The sequence below is a fragment of the Capricornis sumatraensis genome, chromosome 18 (genome assembly GCF_032405125.1).
Source record: "Capricornis sumatraensis isolate serow.1 chromosome 18, serow.2, whole genome shotgun sequence".
Classification (NCBI taxonomy): Eukaryota; Metazoa; Chordata; class Mammalia; order Artiodactyla; family Bovidae; genus Capricornis; species Capricornis sumatraensis.
The window spans coordinates 48,600,812-48,619,081 of NC_091086.1; the positions used below are offsets into that span (position 1 = coordinate 48,600,812).

At 44.2% G+C, this 18,270-nt stretch overlaps 1 protein-coding gene across 1 annotated transcript in view; it reads left to right on the forward strand.

Moving 5' to 3' along the window:
• The window catches only part of DROSHA (drosha ribonuclease III), a 114,400-nt gene that overhangs the window by 8,055 nt on the left and 88,075 nt on the right, over nt 1-18,270 (forward strand). The window contains 5 exon segments of the mRNA XM_068990433.1: nt 3,739-3,845; nt 4,077-4,308; nt 7,443-7,584; nt 9,471-9,625; nt 13,016-13,096. Coding sequence (XP_068846534.1) covers nt 3,739-3,845; nt 4,077-4,308; nt 7,443-7,584; nt 9,471-9,625; nt 13,016-13,096 — 717 coding nt within the window.

The window sequence follows — 18,270 nt, forward strand, 5'->3', positions numbered from 1 at the left end:
GAGTTTAGGCTTTTGTTAGTAATCCAGGAAAGAAATGACTGTGGCTAGACTGACCCATTGTGGCAGTGACGATGGGGGAAGTTGGAGGTAATTGAGAGAGATCGATGTGGGAGAGTCAGTAGGACTTGGTCATTACCTGAGAGCTGATGTTCCCCTTGGAGGGCTGGAAACACTTAAGAAACAGGCAAAAGAATGAGTTCAATTTTGGGCAAGTGGAATTTGTGTCTGTGAGATAGCTCGGTGGAGTTGTGTGGTACCTAGTGGGACACAAAAGTAAAAAAAAAAAAGTATAAGGTTCAGAAAAGAGATCTTAGCTAGAAAGGCTAAATGCCATGAATTAGCTGAGGTCAGCTAGGGAGAGTCTGTTCAGAGAGAAAGGGCCTGAGGGAGAGGAGGAGATAAGGATAGGAAAAAAGCCAAGATAACTGCATTTGTGGAACTCGTTGAGGGCCCACCTGAGGTTGGATTTTAATGTGGAGTGCTGGGAATCTTTGTTTTTTTTCTCCAATACCCAGTAACTTGTGGAGAAGGCAGAGATGGATTCTTTGAGTTCTAACTCATGCAGTAGATAAGAAAATAAAAGTTATAGATGTAAATACTGTAAAGCAGAAAAAGTTATCATAGTTTGTAAGATAGCATATTATTAAACAACAATTTTGAGTTCGGATTTTGAAGTTTGAAATGCCTGAGACACCTACCTAAAATGATGTTTTACTCCTTATTTTGAAATGTCCCTCTCAAAGTGTTAAAAAAAAAGGAAAGAAGAAAAAAAGAATACTAACTGTTCACAATAGACAACCCTGATCATCCATTATTTATGACACCTGCCTAAAGTGGAAGGAGTAAGGATGTCTTCTGCCTGTGTTTCTCGATGGTAATAATAATAAAACATTTGGTAGGATTTTTAGTACATGTCAAAATGTCTGTGTCAAATAATGATGTTAGCATTTAACCATTATTTACTAGCTGTGAGAGTGGGCAAGTGATATAATTTCTGTTTCCTGTCTAAGGGATGTTTATATCTGCCTCAGGATTCTTGTCAGGACTAAGTGTATCAGAGTGCTTACAAGAGTGTCAGGCTCTCAGGAAGGACCACAAACAAAAACAAATAAAACCACTCCACAGGGAGCCAGGATTTGCCATTATTAGCTATTGATATTACCAGGACAGTTCAAGAGAATCAGTTAAGAAATGTTAGAATTAACTCACTGAAGTTGACAGTTACACAATAAACATATCATAATTAAGAGCCTTCCCTGAATACCAGGAATACCTACTTACTAATAGAAAATATAAATAGAAAATTTAAATGAATAAAAGTTAAATTTCTTAATAAACTTAAAAATGTATTGATCAATAGGCAGATATTAAGTGTAGTAGATGACGAGGAAGGTGATGTAAGTGAATGGAGGGCGTGTTAAATTCCTATAGTGGGAGTGGAAGATAGGGTTAAAAAACATACCAGTGTTCTTCCAAAATATTTGTAGTTTTTAGCGGTGGTATAGTGGTGAGTATATCTGCCTTCCAAAAAATCTATAATTTTAATGTAAGTTCAGTTGAGGTCCTGTTTTTAGAACTTTACTAGGACTCAAATTTTTCTTGGGAATAGAAGTGAGTATAATGAAGAAAAATAATGCACAGTTTGGTATGGGTATAAAGAGGTCAATGAGACCAATCTGGAACAACATTCAAGTATATATAAAGGTTTACATCTATCATAAAGTTTTTTTTTCAAATCAGAGGAGAAACTGATATGGAAACAATGCAAACTGTATGGAAAAGAAATTGAGTTCAGATTTCTGCCTTAGATCTTGGACAGATAGAGTAAAAAAAAATTAATGTTAAATGTAGCTGAAAAATATAAAATATTTATTTAACCTTGCTATGGGAAAGGATTACCCATAACACTAGCCATAACATTAGCCATAACACTAAGACTGGAAATAGAAACAAAAACAGGCTTCGCCTTTGGCGATATAAAGATTGTATGCAGCTCTGCTGCTGCTGCTGCTAAGTCGCCTCAGTCGTGTCCGAGTCTGTGTGACCCCAGAGACAGCAGCCCAACAGGCGCCCCCGTCCCTGGGATTCTCCAGGCAAGAACACTGGAGTGGGTTGCCATTTTCTTTTCCAGTGCATGAAAGTGAAAAGTGAAAGTGACATCGCTCAGTCGTATCCCACTCTTCTTGACCCCATGGACTGCAGCCTACCAGGCTCTTCCGTCCATGGGATTTTCCAGGCAAGAGTACTGGAGTGGGTTGCCATTGCCTTCTCCAATGTAGCTATAAATAGAATTAAAAGGAAAATAAATTGGAAAAGGTTATATTAGATATGACAGAAGATGGGTGATAATTTAAATAAAAAACCATCAAAAGACTGTAATCCTAATTTTAAAAAAATCGCCATGGTGTATTGATTCATGTTCATATTAATAAAGGAAGTGAATGTGAAACATGTTATTTCAGTAGTGACAAATTAAATGAGATGCTCTTTTTGTAAGGATAGAAAAGATTAAAAACAATCATGTTGACAGGATGTGTGGAAATGGGAAATCACATACGGTTTTGATGGTAATCTAAACTGGTAATTCTTAACTGTAGAGAAGCCTTTAAAAAAGTACACACTCTTTGTGTGTGAAATAATATGATAAGTCTGCAAAGAACACAAGTGTATTTACAGTAGCATTGTTTACAGTGGGGGAAGAAAGGTAGTATCCTAAATGACAATGATCAGATTTGTCAGATTACGGTATATACATATAAAAGAATGATATGCATTATTAAAAATGGTTCAGATGTACATGTATTGAAGTAGAATGATGTTCCTGGTTTACCACTTTGTTGACGAAAACAGGCTACAGAGTTCCTGTTTTTAGAAACTTGTGTGTTTATATATCTATATCTTCCAACATATTTGTGAAATATAATTGTTATCTCTGAGTGGTGTTACAGGTGATTTTTGTTTTATTTTTCTTCAGTGAACATATATACATTTTACTTCACAGTAAATATTTTTTTCTGGTAACAAACCTCTTGATGTACACTGTAATATTTAGAAGTTGCATCAATAAGTAATATATATAATCCTAATCACTCACTGTATTCCCCCTGTTGTATACACACCTACACTTAGATTTTCCCTGCTGTAAAATTAGAAATGAGTGATAGAGTTGATGGAGAAACTTACTTGTGACTTTGACCCAGATGTAAACTTTCTTGGGTAAGAGTGACTTTGTTAGTAGAGCTGCCGAGCTGGCACCACATCACAGTCTCTCTCCTTGGCTGGATTCTCCAAGTCTGTACGGTTCCACTGAAATGTTCTGGGCTTAATTTAAAAATCTATCCTATGGGTTTTTCCCTCCAAGCACATCGATACGCTGAGCCTTTGCAAATTTCATGCTCCAGCGATTCAAGGAGATAGAGTTGCTTTTTTCCTTTTTAATTGCGTTACTATTAGTAATTGTGGGGATCAGAATTAGGCAAATTGGTGGTTCATTAAGCAGTAATACCCAAGTAGGGGCTTCCAGAGAAATGGTGAGGGATGGTATAACTGGTTCACTCTAGGATTTTGGTCCTCAGGCTAAATTTATGGCTAAGTGGAGATCATGTTTTGTGAAGACTTTTTTTTTTTTTCTCTTGGCAAAGCGAGATGTGGAGAATTCAAAATTAGTGTGCTCAATGCTGAGATCGTCTATAGATGGAGATGTCCACATATTTCCCAGAGATCTTTCTATTCTAGGAGTATGGTTTGCCGATTGCTCCTGAACCTGCCGTATGCACACCAGAATCACCTGGGGAGATTATTAAAAATACAGAATCTTGGGCCCCACCCCTGGAGACTGTGAATCAGTAAGTAGATCTGGGGTAGGGCCTGGGAATTTGTATTTTTAAACAAATAACTTCAGGTGATTCTGATGTCAGCAGACCGGTGTCAGGGGGTCACTGGTTTTTCATACAAATGAATATGGTGGTTTGGCATGACATTTTCCTTTTAGGTGACAAATGAGCTAAACAGGTGAAATAGAAAAGTTTTACAAGAAAAGAACATTTTTAATAGCCTCCCTTTGCCCCCTTTTGAAGTCGCTCCCCAAGCAGGGAGAAGAAGAGAGCTCGCTGGGAGGAAGAAAAAGACAGATGGAGTGACATCCAGGGCTCTGGCAAAGAGAAGAGTTATACCTCCATCAAGGAAAAGGAGCCCGAGGAGGCGCTGCCTGACAAAAACGAGGAGGAGGAGGAAGAACTCCTTAAGCCCGTGTGGATTCGCTGCACCCACTCGGAAAATTACTACTCCAGTGACCCCATGGACCAGGTGGTAGGTCTGTGGTGGGAGAGAAGCTGCGGACCAGAGCTCCTCATGGAGGAGGCAGTGGCACCCCACTCCAGTGTTTTTGCCTGGAGAATCCCAGGGACGGCCGAGCCTGGTGGGCTGCCGTCTTTGGGGTCGCACAGAGTCGGACACAACTGAAGCGCCTTAGCAGCGGCAGCAGCAGAGCTCCTCAAGCTCGGCGCTGTTGGCGTCTTGGGCTGGATAGTTCCCTGTGGCGGGGCCTGCCCCGGGTGCATGGTCGGATGTCGAGCAGCATCTCTGGGTTCTGTGCACTGGATGCCAGTAGCACCCTCGTGACTGTGATAACCAACGTCTTCTGACGTTGCCCAGTGTCCCCTGGGGAGTGAGAGAACGCCCCTCCCCCTGCTTGAGAACCACTGCTGTAGACAAAAGCTGCTTTCCAAAAGGCAAGAGTGCCGTAGGTGTATGAAAGGATCTCTTCATTCTGATTTTTGACGCCACCGCTAGTCTTGATGCTGGTGGTCTTGTAAGCTCTCACTCATAGCTATGTTATGCCTTCTGTATCTGTATGTGTGTGTGTGTGTGTGTTTCCCTCAAAATGAGAAACAAGGGAAAATTGAGTTTGTCTCTTGCAAGTCTGCCCGTGACCAAAGGTACCCATAGCAGATTTCCCGTGCTTGTTGCTGGTTTTGTGGAGTCGCAGTGTCGTTACCTTGGATGGGTTCTCAGGAGAGTCAGCACATGTGCTGCTCACAATGGGGCTTCTGGGGCTCAGCAGCTGTGCCTCATTGCCTTGGGGGCCCCACGACCTCTGTGTGCTCACTTCTCCTCTTTCTTCCATCTCCATTTTATTTTCCATCACTCTCCCCCCGCCTTTTTTTTTTTCTCTCTCTCTCCCCTAACAGGCACTATGCCTCCATCCCCATTAAGTTAGGTGTATTTGCCATAGGATGGACATACAGTCATGTTCACTGATGAAATGAACGAGTGAAGGAAGGGATACGTACAGATTTAGGACAGAAGAGCCTGGAGATGTTAGATTTAGTGGGTGGGGTAGATAAGAGAGCATTCTGTTGTTTAGAATTTTGTAAAAACAGCTTCAACTTGGACTGGGCCCTTACCTATGTTGAGCCTGAGAGGAGACTATTGTCTCCGGCAAAAAGGTTTGAGAGGTCTCTCTTGTTGGCATGATATTTTACTTGATAAAGAAAGGCAGGGTTTTAAGTCATAGTTCAGGTGGCATAGGCAAGGAGAAGCTCATACATGGAGCCGTGTTGGTGAAACTGCTCCACGTGTCTCAGATTACCTCCCTGAATTCTTAAAACATCCCTGGAAAGAAGGCATCTGTTACTTCAGAATGTTGTTGTAAATGAGAATACTTAACTGATCGTGGTTTAAGCTTGCTGGGTTTGTTTTCCTTGACAAGCCATCTGGAGGGAGGTGGTAGCTGGTGTGTATTTAGTGCCTTAGTGATGGCAGGGCTGTAGGTGGGTATTGCTGTCTTCCGGAGGATCCACCACGGTTGTAGGTTGCCCACGGGAGCCCCAGGCATCGTGTCCGTACACACCTCTGCCCAGACACAGATGCAGAGGGCAGTACTGGGTGGAGCCCAGGGTGCCCGGGGATCTCTTCTTCCATCCTTTCACCCAGAATTGTGTTTAATGGATTAATTTTCCATCTCTGCCATAACCCATCTCCACAGAATTTCATTCATGGCTTAAAATACCGCACATTTATTAGGTCACAGTTCTGTAGATCGGAAGTCAAACTTGGGTCTCACTGGCTAAATCGAGGTACTGGCAGGACTGCTCTCCTTTCTGGAGACAACCTGTTTTCTTGCTCGTTCAGGTTGTTGGCAGAGTTCAGTTCCTTATGGCTGTGGGATGGAGGCCCTTGTCTGCTTGCTGTCTGGCAGGCTGTTCCCAGCTTCTGGAGCCCGTCTGCATTCCTTGGCCCATGGACCCCTTCCTTCATCTTCAGAGCCAGCAGCGTGGGTCGAGTCCCTCTTGTGCTTTAAAGATCTCTTGCCTCTTCTTCTATTGCACCTTGGACTGCTGTTGTGAGAGCCTCTCCACTTTTAAAGACTCGTATTCAGTTGGGTCTACCCAGATAATCCCACCTCAAATTCTGTAGCCTTAATCGCGTCTGCAGAGTTCTTTCTGCACTGAAAGGTGGCATGTTCACTTTCCAGGGATTAGGACAGAGACATCTGTGGCCGAGTTCTCTGCCCCAAACCTGAAGGGAATCCCAGTTCTGTGAGCACGGGGGAAGGGGAGAATGGCTCCCTGGGGGTATCATTATTCTTGAAATAATGTTGAAGGCACTGAGGCTCAGAGCATTTAAACAGCAGAGCGTTTGCTTTTCCTGACCTTTCTTGTGGGTGTGTTAAAACTCCAGTGTCTAAGGAAGGCTGATAAACTAGAAGGCCAACACTGGCTTCTGTTTGGGCACCGCTGGTGCAGAGAGGGCCTAAGTGTCAGAGCCACCTCGGCATCACCAGTATCAGTAATGAGGTGGGGCTGAGGAAAGCAGGCACCCTCTTCTGGGAATAACTGCAGATTTCATGATTGGATATTCATTTTATGTTGGAAAGGTGCCTTTTGAAAATGTCAAATGTACATTTCAGGTGGGTGTTTAAAGTGATTTTCAACCTGGGAGGAGAGTAAGGGAAAGTGAGGAACTTCCTCCAGGAATGTATTGCAGAACCCTGTGTTTGTAAAGAGTGTGTGTGTATGTCCCTGTGTTTATGGGGGGCGTGTGTGGTTTGTGGGTTACTGGGTTAATGTGGAATACACACCATCAGTGAATTTCAGTAGGGGAGGGGTATATGTTCTCTAGGAGGTTATCAGGTGTCATGAATTCTGAGGGATTTATGATTTTTTGGTTGTTGTATCAAAAGGGCATAGATGAAGATTTCTAACGTTTCTAAGGGTTGGCAATGTGCATTTACCTGAGGACTGTGTCAGCCATAAATGTGTGTGCAATTCAGAGCATCATTGCCAGCACTCTGGGCATTTTGTGTTTAAAATGTTGGTTAAATTGAGGGTTGAAAAATGATATCTTGCTGTTAAAATCTTTGGTTATCGGTGAGTTCTTAAGTCTCTTTGGTATGACTATTACTAATATAGTTCCTAATATTGATCCTTTATTTTTCAAAGGGAGATTCTACTGTAGTTGGAACAAGTAGGCTCCGTGACTTATATGACAAATTTGAGGAAGAGTTGGGGAGCAGGCAAGAGAAGGCCAAAGCTGCTAGACCCCCATGGGAGCCTCCCAAGACGAAGCTAGATGAAGATTTAGGTGAGTCAGAAGTTACTAGACTGAGATCCTGTGCTCTTATTTTATTGTTTAATACCAGACTTTTGGAATGTGTCCTTGAGAGTCCCATAGTAAAATTTCCTAATGTCCATTTTATTTTCCTTAATTCTAGTCAGCAAATACGTAGCAATGTAACTTTCTTCTTTTCGATTTTCTTTTCCCTTAGTTATATTCAGTAGAATACATAAGAGATCTTATTTGCAAGGCATGCTGGCCACTGTGTCCCCGTAGACTCCTGTCTTAAAATCAGAAGGGACCACAGTCCAGCTTCCTGTCAAAAGCAGGAGCCTGTTCCCGTGCCTCATGATCTAATGGGCAGGCATCTCCTGTGGCTCTCTCCACTGCCAGGGTGTGGAAACTCCAGCCAGAGTCCAGCTCTGTTTGAAGCTCTCTCTCTATTCACAAAGTTTCCATCACTTTCTTACATCTTTTCACATACGTATTCTGAGACTCCAAGGAGATGCTGAGATCAGTGCTTCTCACCATGTTGTGTCCTTACCCCTAACACACGCTGTACGCAGAGGAGACGTTCAGTGTGCCTTTTCCTGCATGTTATCTGCCTCTCATCTGCCCACCTTTGTTATGTTTCCCTCGCTGAGAGGCGGTGTCCATGGTGGGGAAAAGCACAACAGAACCAGCTGGCCTGGGTTTGAATCCTTGTTCCACTTGAAATGTGATCTCGGGCAAGTGATGTGATTTCTCTGTGTCTCAATTTTCTTTCCTTAAAAGAGGAATGAGAGGACCCATCTCCCGTAGTACACTTGAAAATACAACAGTGTAAGGGCTCCTTCTTACCACGCTGTACTGCATTAATCTCTCGTAGGATCACTCCAAGTTCTAGGTCTTTTTTTTTTCTTTTTTGATTGTAGTAAAATACAAATAACATGTGCATAATACACGTAAGGTATACTACTTAGCCGTTTTTGAATGTGTGGCTCTGTAGTGTGTTACGTGCATTCATATTGTGTAAACAACCTTTGGAACTCTGTTCATCTTGCTAAACTGGAAACTCTATCCAGATTAAAGGCCAGCTCCCCATTCCTGTCTCTCTTTGCCTCTGGCAGCCACCCTTCTACTTTCTGTCTCTATGAATCTGACTGCTCCAGGTACCACATAAAAGTAGAGGCACACCATATTTGTCTTTTGTGACTGGATCGTTTCGTTACAGTAATTCTTGGTCTGTTTTTATCTAGTCATTTTGAAGGACTAGAGTCTCTTATTATTACTATTGAGAGAAAAAAAATAAAGAATCTGATTCAGTCTGATCTTCAGAGCCTGGCATTCAGAGCCTGACCTTTTATCCCCTCACTTCTGGATTTCTTCCTGTGAGGCATTTGCTCCAGCCAGAGTCAACCCATAGTCTTGCTCCATGCTTTTGCCTGCAGCGTCCCATCTGTGTTCCTTTCCTTCTCATCAGCTTAACCCCGCCCCCATCCCTGTGCCTGGGTCACGTGCACCCCTTTTAGGAAACCGCAGTAGATCAGGGTGGATTCACTGCACCTTTTAGGAGGCGAAACCTCAAACAGCTCTGGCGGTTTGCATTTTCTCTGGTCTTGTTCAGCAAGTCTTTCTCTAAAAATCTTTGATCCTTTGTTTCCCCCTCTAGACTGTGACTTAGCATCTTGGGCTCTATGAGATTTCATGGGGTTGCTTAGCAGAGTTCTAGTGTGGAGTAGGCACTGGAGTGTTTGCTGGAAGATAAACAGCTGTCCTTAGGTTTCTAAATGTCCTTACATTTTGGTCATTTGGAAGTAAATCTTCATGTAAAACCTTCATGAAAAATGTAAATCTTCATGTAAAATCTTCATGTAAAATCAGCTTGCAGACTCCTTCAGCTTCTCTCCATCTTTTTCCCCTCACCTCTATAGAGAGTTCCAGTGAATCTGAATGCGAGTCCGATGAGGACAGCACCTGCTCTAGCAGCTCAGACTCTGAAGTTTTCGACGTCATTGCAGAAATCAAACGTAAAAAGGCCCATCCTGACCGACTTCATGATGAACTTTGGTACAACGACCCAGGCCAGGTGCGCAGGCTTTTATGCTCTTGCTGTGAAGGTTGCTCACCCACACATCACATTTATGACTGCTGGCTCAGAAGATGCATGGTAGCTGGTATTGAAACTGAATTTTACTCTCAGGGCTGGGCGTCATCCTTCACAGCTTATTTCTTTTCAGCTTCAGCGTTCAGCTCCAAAGCGTAAGCACCAGAGCAAGTGCTCCTTGAATCCTGTTTGACGATGTTTGTAAATCCTGTGTGAGGGAGCAGGATGATGGTGCTGCTTCATTAAACTTGCAGTAAACGGAAGGAGACGGATGGCAGGACGAGGGAGAGAGCACTTGTAGCTCTTTTTAAAAGCAGTTCATCTGGAAGTTATCTTGTAGCCTTACAGTAAACAACGTCCCAGGCCCTATAAGACTTCGTATTTGCCAGTTGGTAGAAGTCACAGTTCCTTGTAACTTCTCCTTGTTATTAAGCGTGTTTTAGCTAATGACATCGTGTGTGTTTGTGCTCAGTTGCTCAGTCGTGTCCGACTCTTCAACCCTGTGGATTGTAGCTCACCAGGCTCCTTTGTCCATGGGATTCTCCAGGGAAGAATACTGGAGTGGGTTGTCATGCCCTCCTCCAGGGGATCTTCCCAACCCAGGGATCGAACCCCCATCTGTTGTATCCCTGTATTGGCAGGGGTATTCTTTACCATTGCACCACCTGAGAAGCCAGTGACCTCATAGTTGGACGTAATTATTTTTTATTTTCACTTACTGTTTTATTATGAAGTTACACTGGTGGAACAGTGGTAAAGAATCTGCCTGCCAATGCAGGAGATGCAAGAGACGTGAGTTCAATCCCAGGGTTGGAGGGATACCACTGGAGTAGGAAGTGGCAACCCACTCCAGTATTCTTGCCTGGAAAATTCCGTGAACAGAGGAGCCTGGGAGGCTCTAGTCCATGGGTCGCAAAGAGTAAGACACTATTGAGCAACTGAGCATGCACACACAATACATAATGCAAAATAGTATCTTTATAAAAGAATTGTATTTTTACAAATGTATAATACATACAAAAATAGTATCTTTAATACATGTCAACTTAGCAAGCATAATAAAATATATCCCTAGAAAAAGATCATTTAAAATTTATATTTTGTAAATAAATTCATACCATTCTACATTATTTTGATATTGTTCTCCTGGTTCATATTAGATTACAGCTATCTAATTTTTTTTAATAGAATTAATATAGTTAGAATGCCTGACAGAAATGTACCTTGTGGTCCTTTTTGCCCTCTGAGAATTGAGCAGAAATGTTTACAAATTGTTAATACATTTTGGAATATTCACTTTGGTACATTAATCATGTATATGATCTTTTTAAACAGCTTTAGCAAGTTATAATTCACATACCATACAATCTACACAATTAAAGTATACAGTTCAGTTTTTTTTGTATATTCACAGAATTGTACAGTCATCACAATTTAATTTTAGAACATTTCTGTGTCCCCCGAGAAAAATCCTTTCTCCGTTAGTCACTCCCCTTACCTTGTGTGTGGTCTTTTAATGGACTGTTGCTCTCATATCAAGAAACAAATAGTCTCAGTGTTGTGTTGACTGTATTTGGCTTTGAATCCTCTGTACAGTTGAGCCTTATAAAGGGCTCATCTGTCTTGGAGACCAGACCCTGGTAAAAGACAGGCATATAAGATGCCTATTTGCTTCCCTGGAAATCAGTGAGCACTAAATGATTTTTCCATATTTTTCATCACAAATTGTGCCCTGCATTAGGAATGTGTTGTGACTTTGGTGGGAATTCAATCACATCTCTGTTTGCCAGCTGTTATTTTGGATAATATCTTAATGTGATTTTTTTTTTTTTGGTAGCCATATTATTCCTGTCTTGTACCACCTGGAGCTTTAGATTTCTCAAAGGGATAAAGAGACTTATAGTTTTTTTAATATTTCTTTTCAAAGTTTTATTGAGATATTTTTGACAAAATGAGTTATAAATCCCTAGAACTCTAAAGAAATATGTGTATGTGTATGTATATAGAATATATATGTCTCATAATATAATTAAAATATAGATATTTATATATACAGTATATATATTTTTTAATTAATACCAAAAAAGTGAGAAATGGAACTCCACTTCTCCATTCTCCAGACTCATGCTCTGATCTCCTTTTTGATTCCATATTAACCATTTAAATTGAATAAACTCACAAACTGGTTTTTAAGGCCCTTTAAAGTTCTGACCTCAGTTCTGCATTTTGGTCTTCTCACTCACTTATGTGATCCTTTCCATTTAGATGGGTCTCATGTTCCTGGGTTCAGACAGTGAAGAATCTGCCTGCAACATGAGAGACTTGGGTTTAATCTCTGGGTGGCGAAGATCTCCTGGAGAAGGGAATGGCTACCCGCTTCCGTATTCCTACCTGGAGAATTCCGTGGACAGAGGAGCCTGGTGGGCTACAGTCCACGGGGTCATAGAGAGTCAGACATGACTGAGCAGCTAACACTGCATTTTTCACTTTCGTGTTCTTGGAGCATAACGTTGGATTCTTTCTTTCTCTTCTTTCTCTTGTCCTGGTTCCTCGTGTAGAATAGCCATCTTCTTTTCACATTTTGGCTTCTTGAAGCCTGTTTTTTCCTTTGTTTTGAAATTACTAAGCATATCATGTGTGTGTTATTTCTCCCATGTAAATATTCCTACTGCTTGCTTCAGCAGTACAGACACTAAAATTAGAAAAAGGGTTCCTTGATCATGTGGACCCTGAGCTAGGTATCACCCACCTCCCCGCCTGCAGTGCTTAACCAGCAGCTTTCGATCCAAGAAGCACCCAGGGTTATTCACTTATTGAATCATGTGAGTGGAGTTCATGGCCGGAAAATGAATTCAGGTGAAAAAATAGACACAGAGTCACCTGTTTAGTGCTAGAAGTTTTTCTGGTTCTAGGAGTCATTTTCTTCCTTCTGCTTGAGATACCTTTTGGTCTCTTCTTTGAAAACATTTAATCTGCAGGTCACCTTCAAAGCATTCTACATGTTCCTTCAGAATATAAACTAGGCTTTTCTTTTGTGAAAGAGTCATTTTTCCTGAAATAAGAAATAGCAGGAACATACTGGAAAGCAGTAGGAGAAGATGGGGGCAAACAGGGCTCTGACATTGATATTTTCTGCTCGGCTGCACAAATAAGTCGGGAAGCCAGCGTTGTCATAGCGTTTCCCTTTATCAGACAATATAGACAGTTTGCAGCTTTATTGGTTTTGGAACATCCGTTTAATCTTCAAACCTTGACAGCCTTTTCAGAGCTTCGGTACTCATGACATTAAAACCCACACAGTTTCCGTGGCATCGCCGTGCATGGAGTGGATTTTCCCCCCAATAAAAACGAATTACATTTTGTTTCTGACAGATGAATGATGGCCCACTCTGCAAATGCAGCGCAAAAGCGAGACGCACGGGCATCAGGCACAGCATTTATCCCGGAGAAGAGGTAACTGGTTTGGGTTATTATATTTGTCAGTGCTGAGCAGCCAGAAGTAGACAGCTGCTGCTGCTATTCTTCTCCCCATAAATGAAATAATACCCTGGAAATAGTCTTCTCAGGTTCCCTGATAGTTTCTGTTACTAATCACTGGAGAAGAGACATACTTGGGTTTTGGGGGTGGAATGGGAATGCTCTTTATTTAAAGTAGGCAAAGTGAATTTCAGTTGCCCTTTTTTTTCCTTTTAATAATTTTCAGTATCCTAAAATGGTCCGTAATTTTAATTGTTTTTCATGTTTTTGTTGTAAACGGTGATGAATCTCCCTGGAGAATTGCTCTTATCGAGGTGCTGTATGGCACATGTCCTCTTTCCTTGGGGATGTGTGCGTATACCTGTTGCCTTTGTCAGTCAGTCTTTGTCTGTTGTCCCCACTCGGCTGTGAGCGTCACACGGACTTGTTAGACCTGTGTCATACCCCACCCCTGGGTCATCAGGAATACTCCAAAGGTGTTTGCATGATGAGTTGAACCCTTTCACATTGAAGAGATAAGTAACTACTCCCGATCAATTATTTTCCTGCATTTTTTTCCCCCATTACATTTTACTTCTGCAAGGTATTCTCATTAATCCCAGGATTGTCACTGTATGCTTCAGCACACTGTATTTAGGGCTTCCCTGGTGACTTAGTGGTAAAGAATCTGCCTGCTATCGCAGGCGGAGGAGGCAATGGCACCCCACTCCAGTACTCTTGCCTGGAAAATCCCATGGACGGAGGAACCTGGTAGATCTCAGTCCATGGGGTTGCTAGGAGTCGGACACGACTGAGCAACTTCACTTTTACTTTTCACTTTCATCCATTGGAGAAGGAAATGGCAACCCACTTCAGTATTCTTGCCTGGAGAATCCCAGAGACAGGGGAGCCTGGTAGGCTGCCCTCTATGGGGTCGCACAGAGTTGGACACGGCTGAAGCGACTTAGCAGCAGCAGCAGCAGCAGCAGCCATTGCAGGAGACGCAGGAGATGCTGGTGTCATCCCTGGGTAGGGAAGATCCCCTGGAGGAGGAAATGGCAACCTGCTCCAGTGTTTTTGCCTGGGAAATCCCATGGACAGAGGAGCCTGGTAGGCTATAGCCCATGGGGTCACAAAGAGTTGGACACCACTTGGACTAAACAACAACAGTAACAACACAGTATAGTGAGGCCGTGTGGGACAAGGCCTGCACCCTGTGAATGTCTGTGTGCGTGCCTCAGGCTGGGGTCTCTGCAGGCGGGGCTGCTGTGGAGACTTTTCAGGGGCAAGAGGAGTGTGGGCTCAGGACTGAGCAGAGGGGGAAGTCCACCTGGGCTGGACCTTTAGAGCTGGGCTTGTCGAAGTTGTCTCATGTGGGGCTGGGACGGTTTTCATAAGTGCATCTCCGTCTGTCCCAAGCAAGCTGCCCTAGAAAGGGCATGCCCTTGGCGGAGGGGGTTCTTATAGTGGAGGGTGACCTGGAAGGAGCTGACAGCTGCAGGCTCTGTGCTGACTGCTTTTTGCACAGCTGGGCAGCAGGGCCCCCTGTGAAGGGAGATTCGGTTGGGCAGTGGTGCTGGCTGAGGCAGTCAAACCCATCCTTAGAGTATGCATGGCCCTTTCACCATGGGTGGGGCCTACCTCATCCACATTCCGTCAAGGGGCCAGTTGGCCCTCAAGGGATGGTGCCATTTTGGGGTCCCAGTGGTGGTCATTGTAGGTGGCTGGCATGGCAGTCAGCTTAGCAGCTTAGCTTTGGATGCTGTTGAGCTCTGTCTGCTCCTGTGTCCACTTCATTCGCGTGCCTATCCTGTCGGCTCTGGGGGACTGACTGCTGACCAAGGCTTGCCGGAGCATTTTGTCAGCTCGATGGTTTAGAACCTCTTCCACAGCGGGTGTCCCCTGCCCTGGGGATACCCTAAGACTGTCTTATCCCTGATCTTCCCAGGTTTTTCCTTCTAGGCCTCTGACCAGCTGGCTGGCCACTTGCTTTCTGCCATGCTGCTGCTGCTGCTGCTACTAAGTCACTTCAGTCGTGTCCGACTCTGTGTGACCCCATAGACAGCAGCCCACCAGGCTCTGCCATCCCTGGGATTCTCCAGGCAAGAACACTGGAGTGGGTTGCCATTTCCTTCTCCAATGCATGAAAGCAAAAAGTGAAAGTGAAGTTTCTCAGTCATGTCTGACTCTTAGCGACCCCATGGACTGCAGCCTACCAGGCTCCTCTGTCCATGGGATTTTCCAGGCAAGAGAACTGGAGTGGGGTGCAATTGCCTCCTCCGTTTCTGCCATGAGTCCATCTTTATTCTAACCTCAGGCTACTTCTCTTTCCACACAAAGTAGATGACCAGGTACACCACCTGAAGCCCCGCCCACTGGGTGGTCTCCCTCAACCTTGTCTTCAGAGCCATCCATGAAGAAGGCTGCAGCACAGTCTGTTTTTGGCTCTCTCCTCCTTTCTTTTCTTTGTTTTTTAAAGAACGCTGTTTTATTTATTTGGCCATACCGAGTCTTGGTTACGACATGCAGGATCCTTAGTTGTGGCATGTGGGAATCTTAGTTATGGCATGCAGGGTCTAATTCCCTGACCAGGGATCGAACCCAGGCTCCCTGCTTTGGAAGCTTAGAGTCCTCACCCCAGGGCCACCAGGGAAGTCCCTGTACTTCCTTTCTGACTGACCCATTTGCAAACTGAGCTTGGGCTTTTCCTTCTGCTTTCATCTCCCCGTCTTTAGTCATCACCTGAGGGAGTGTGCTGATGCAATAGTGGTGGGTGCCCAGTTTGTTCATGCCCTCTACTCTGTGTGTGCCTGGTTCTGGTTATAGGCACCCTTCTTCTTATGATGGCCCCACCCAAACTTGTGCCCAGAGGGGACTGGCAGAACCGAGCTCTTGTCGGGCAGTTCTAGCCCCGCGTCTATTTGCTGTCCCTTTGTCGTGCATTCCATGTCTGCCAGGGCCCAGCAGCATACTCAAAATTGCTTCGCAAAGGCACATAATTTTTCATGATAGACAGCACAGCTTGGCTTCAGAACCTCAGAGACCAGCATGGTGATTCTCCCAGTGTGTCCATAAGCCCCTCTCAGCATCTTTTCCTACCAGCAGTCTGGGATTTGCTGAATCATGTGGCCCCCATTGCAGGGCAACTTGAGCTGTGGTTTGAAACTGCTGAGGCCTTTCTCACTTGAGTTGCTCTCATAGCTGGTGGCCTTTTGTGCCATTTTGTAAATGGGCTGTAGTAATATTCCTCTCTGAGGATGGTGCTGCCTCCTGCACTTGAAGAGGCCCACCTGGTATTCTGCTTCCTTCTTCACTGTGGGAAGGGAAGAGGCAGTAGTTTTGTGTTTTACTCTGGATGGCTGTCTTGGAACCACTGACTCCTAAAAATGGTGTGGCTGTGGGAGGCCCTGAATCTTGGTAGGGTTTCCTCCCACCCTTTGGAGCATGTACAGTTTACCAAGACTTTTCGCTCAATCAACATAATGTCACAGATACAATGGAGCAGTGTAACATGCTGCAGTATTCTAGGTCAGGTCTTGGACTGTATTATGACAGTGAGTAGAAGAATTCACACAGGCTGGTGGCAAAACCGTTAATGTTGTCTATTCCATGTGAACGTGAACCTGTTTTCATCAGAGCTGGTCCTCATTCTAGTGGGGTAAGAAAGAATACATTCAGCAGGTCAGTTGCCACACACTTTGTACCTGAGATCACATTCATCTGCCAAAACTGTGCTATAACACCTGGCAAGGCGGGTGCAGTCGGAGCTACTTGGTTGAGCTCCTTTTGGTCTGTAGTCATCTGCCGGGATCCATTTGATTTCTTTAGGGCCCAGACTGGTGAATTAAACAAACTGTGATGGGGCAGTCATCCTTGTGTCATTTGGATCCTTAAGGGTGGCCCTAATCTCCACCATTCCCCTGGAGTCACACTGTTTTTGATGTCCAGGTTGGGTTCTGCTTGACCTTTCCCATTATGGTGGCTCTTACTCCACAGATCAAGGACCCAGGGGGAGGTGGCACTATCTGCCCATTTTGTCAATTCCAGTGGCACATCTAGGGACCAAGGAAGTGACCACTGGGTGGATCTGTAGACTCAGTGGACCTCCTATAAGCCAGACCTTGACCAAGATCGGTACTACCTTGGCCTCATCTCCCCCACTCTGACGGGGATACCAGGATGATATGTCCAGTCTTTGAGTATCAGTTGATTCAGATGCTTTGTCCAGCACTCCTTGAAGGCCCCTTTGGGGAAGGACAGGGCTGTCATGACCATTTTTACTTGTGATTTTGTCACGTGGCCTGGCCTCTGGCCTCTTGGGCAACCTTTTCAGTCAGTGGATTTCAGTCCAGTAACTTGATCAGGTCTGGAACTGGGATTATGACTGTATATTGGAGCAACCTACCTTAAGCCTCTTGTTTGCCCAGTCTTGATTTCTTCCATTGGCTCAAACTAAGGTGGTATGCTTGTCAGCTACCCATTTATTTTGTACTCAAGGATACCAGGCTGTGAAAGCCTCTTCTGTGACTCTTGTGGGTCAGATCCCAGTACTACCGGTTATGATGATAATTGTGTAACCTGGCTTCTAGTGATGAGCTCCATCGTCTTGCCTCTGGTTTCAGAGTCTTGTCATCCCTGATGTGGTCAGCAAGCTGTGTACTGTGTCATCCACTCTTATGCTCAGTCCTGGCCTGCAGAGGGTGCCACCACTGACCATCCTACTGATGCTGGCGCCCCTTTGCCAGCATGTTCCTATTGGCCTTGGTCAGTGGCATGTCCTCTGGGCCATGAAAGATGATTATCTGGTATATTTTTCAGACATAGATGTTATATCCATCCCAATGTGCCCATTTCCTTGAATCTTTGAATTCCTTTTTCTGTCTGTCCTGCAGTTTTGGTATTTTCATTTTAGTCAGCGTGGGCCATTGCTCTTTCACACTACTAAGACATCTGACGGAGAAGGCAAAGGCACCCCACTCCAGTACTCTTGCCTGGAAAATCCCATGGATGGAGGAGCCTGGTAGGCTGCAGTCCATAGAGTCACTAAGAGTCGGACACGACTGAGCGACTTCACTTTCACTTTTCACTTTCATGCATTGGAGAAGGAAATAGCAACCCACTCCAGTGTTCTTGCCTGGAGAATTCCAGGGATGGGGGAGCCTGGTGGGCTG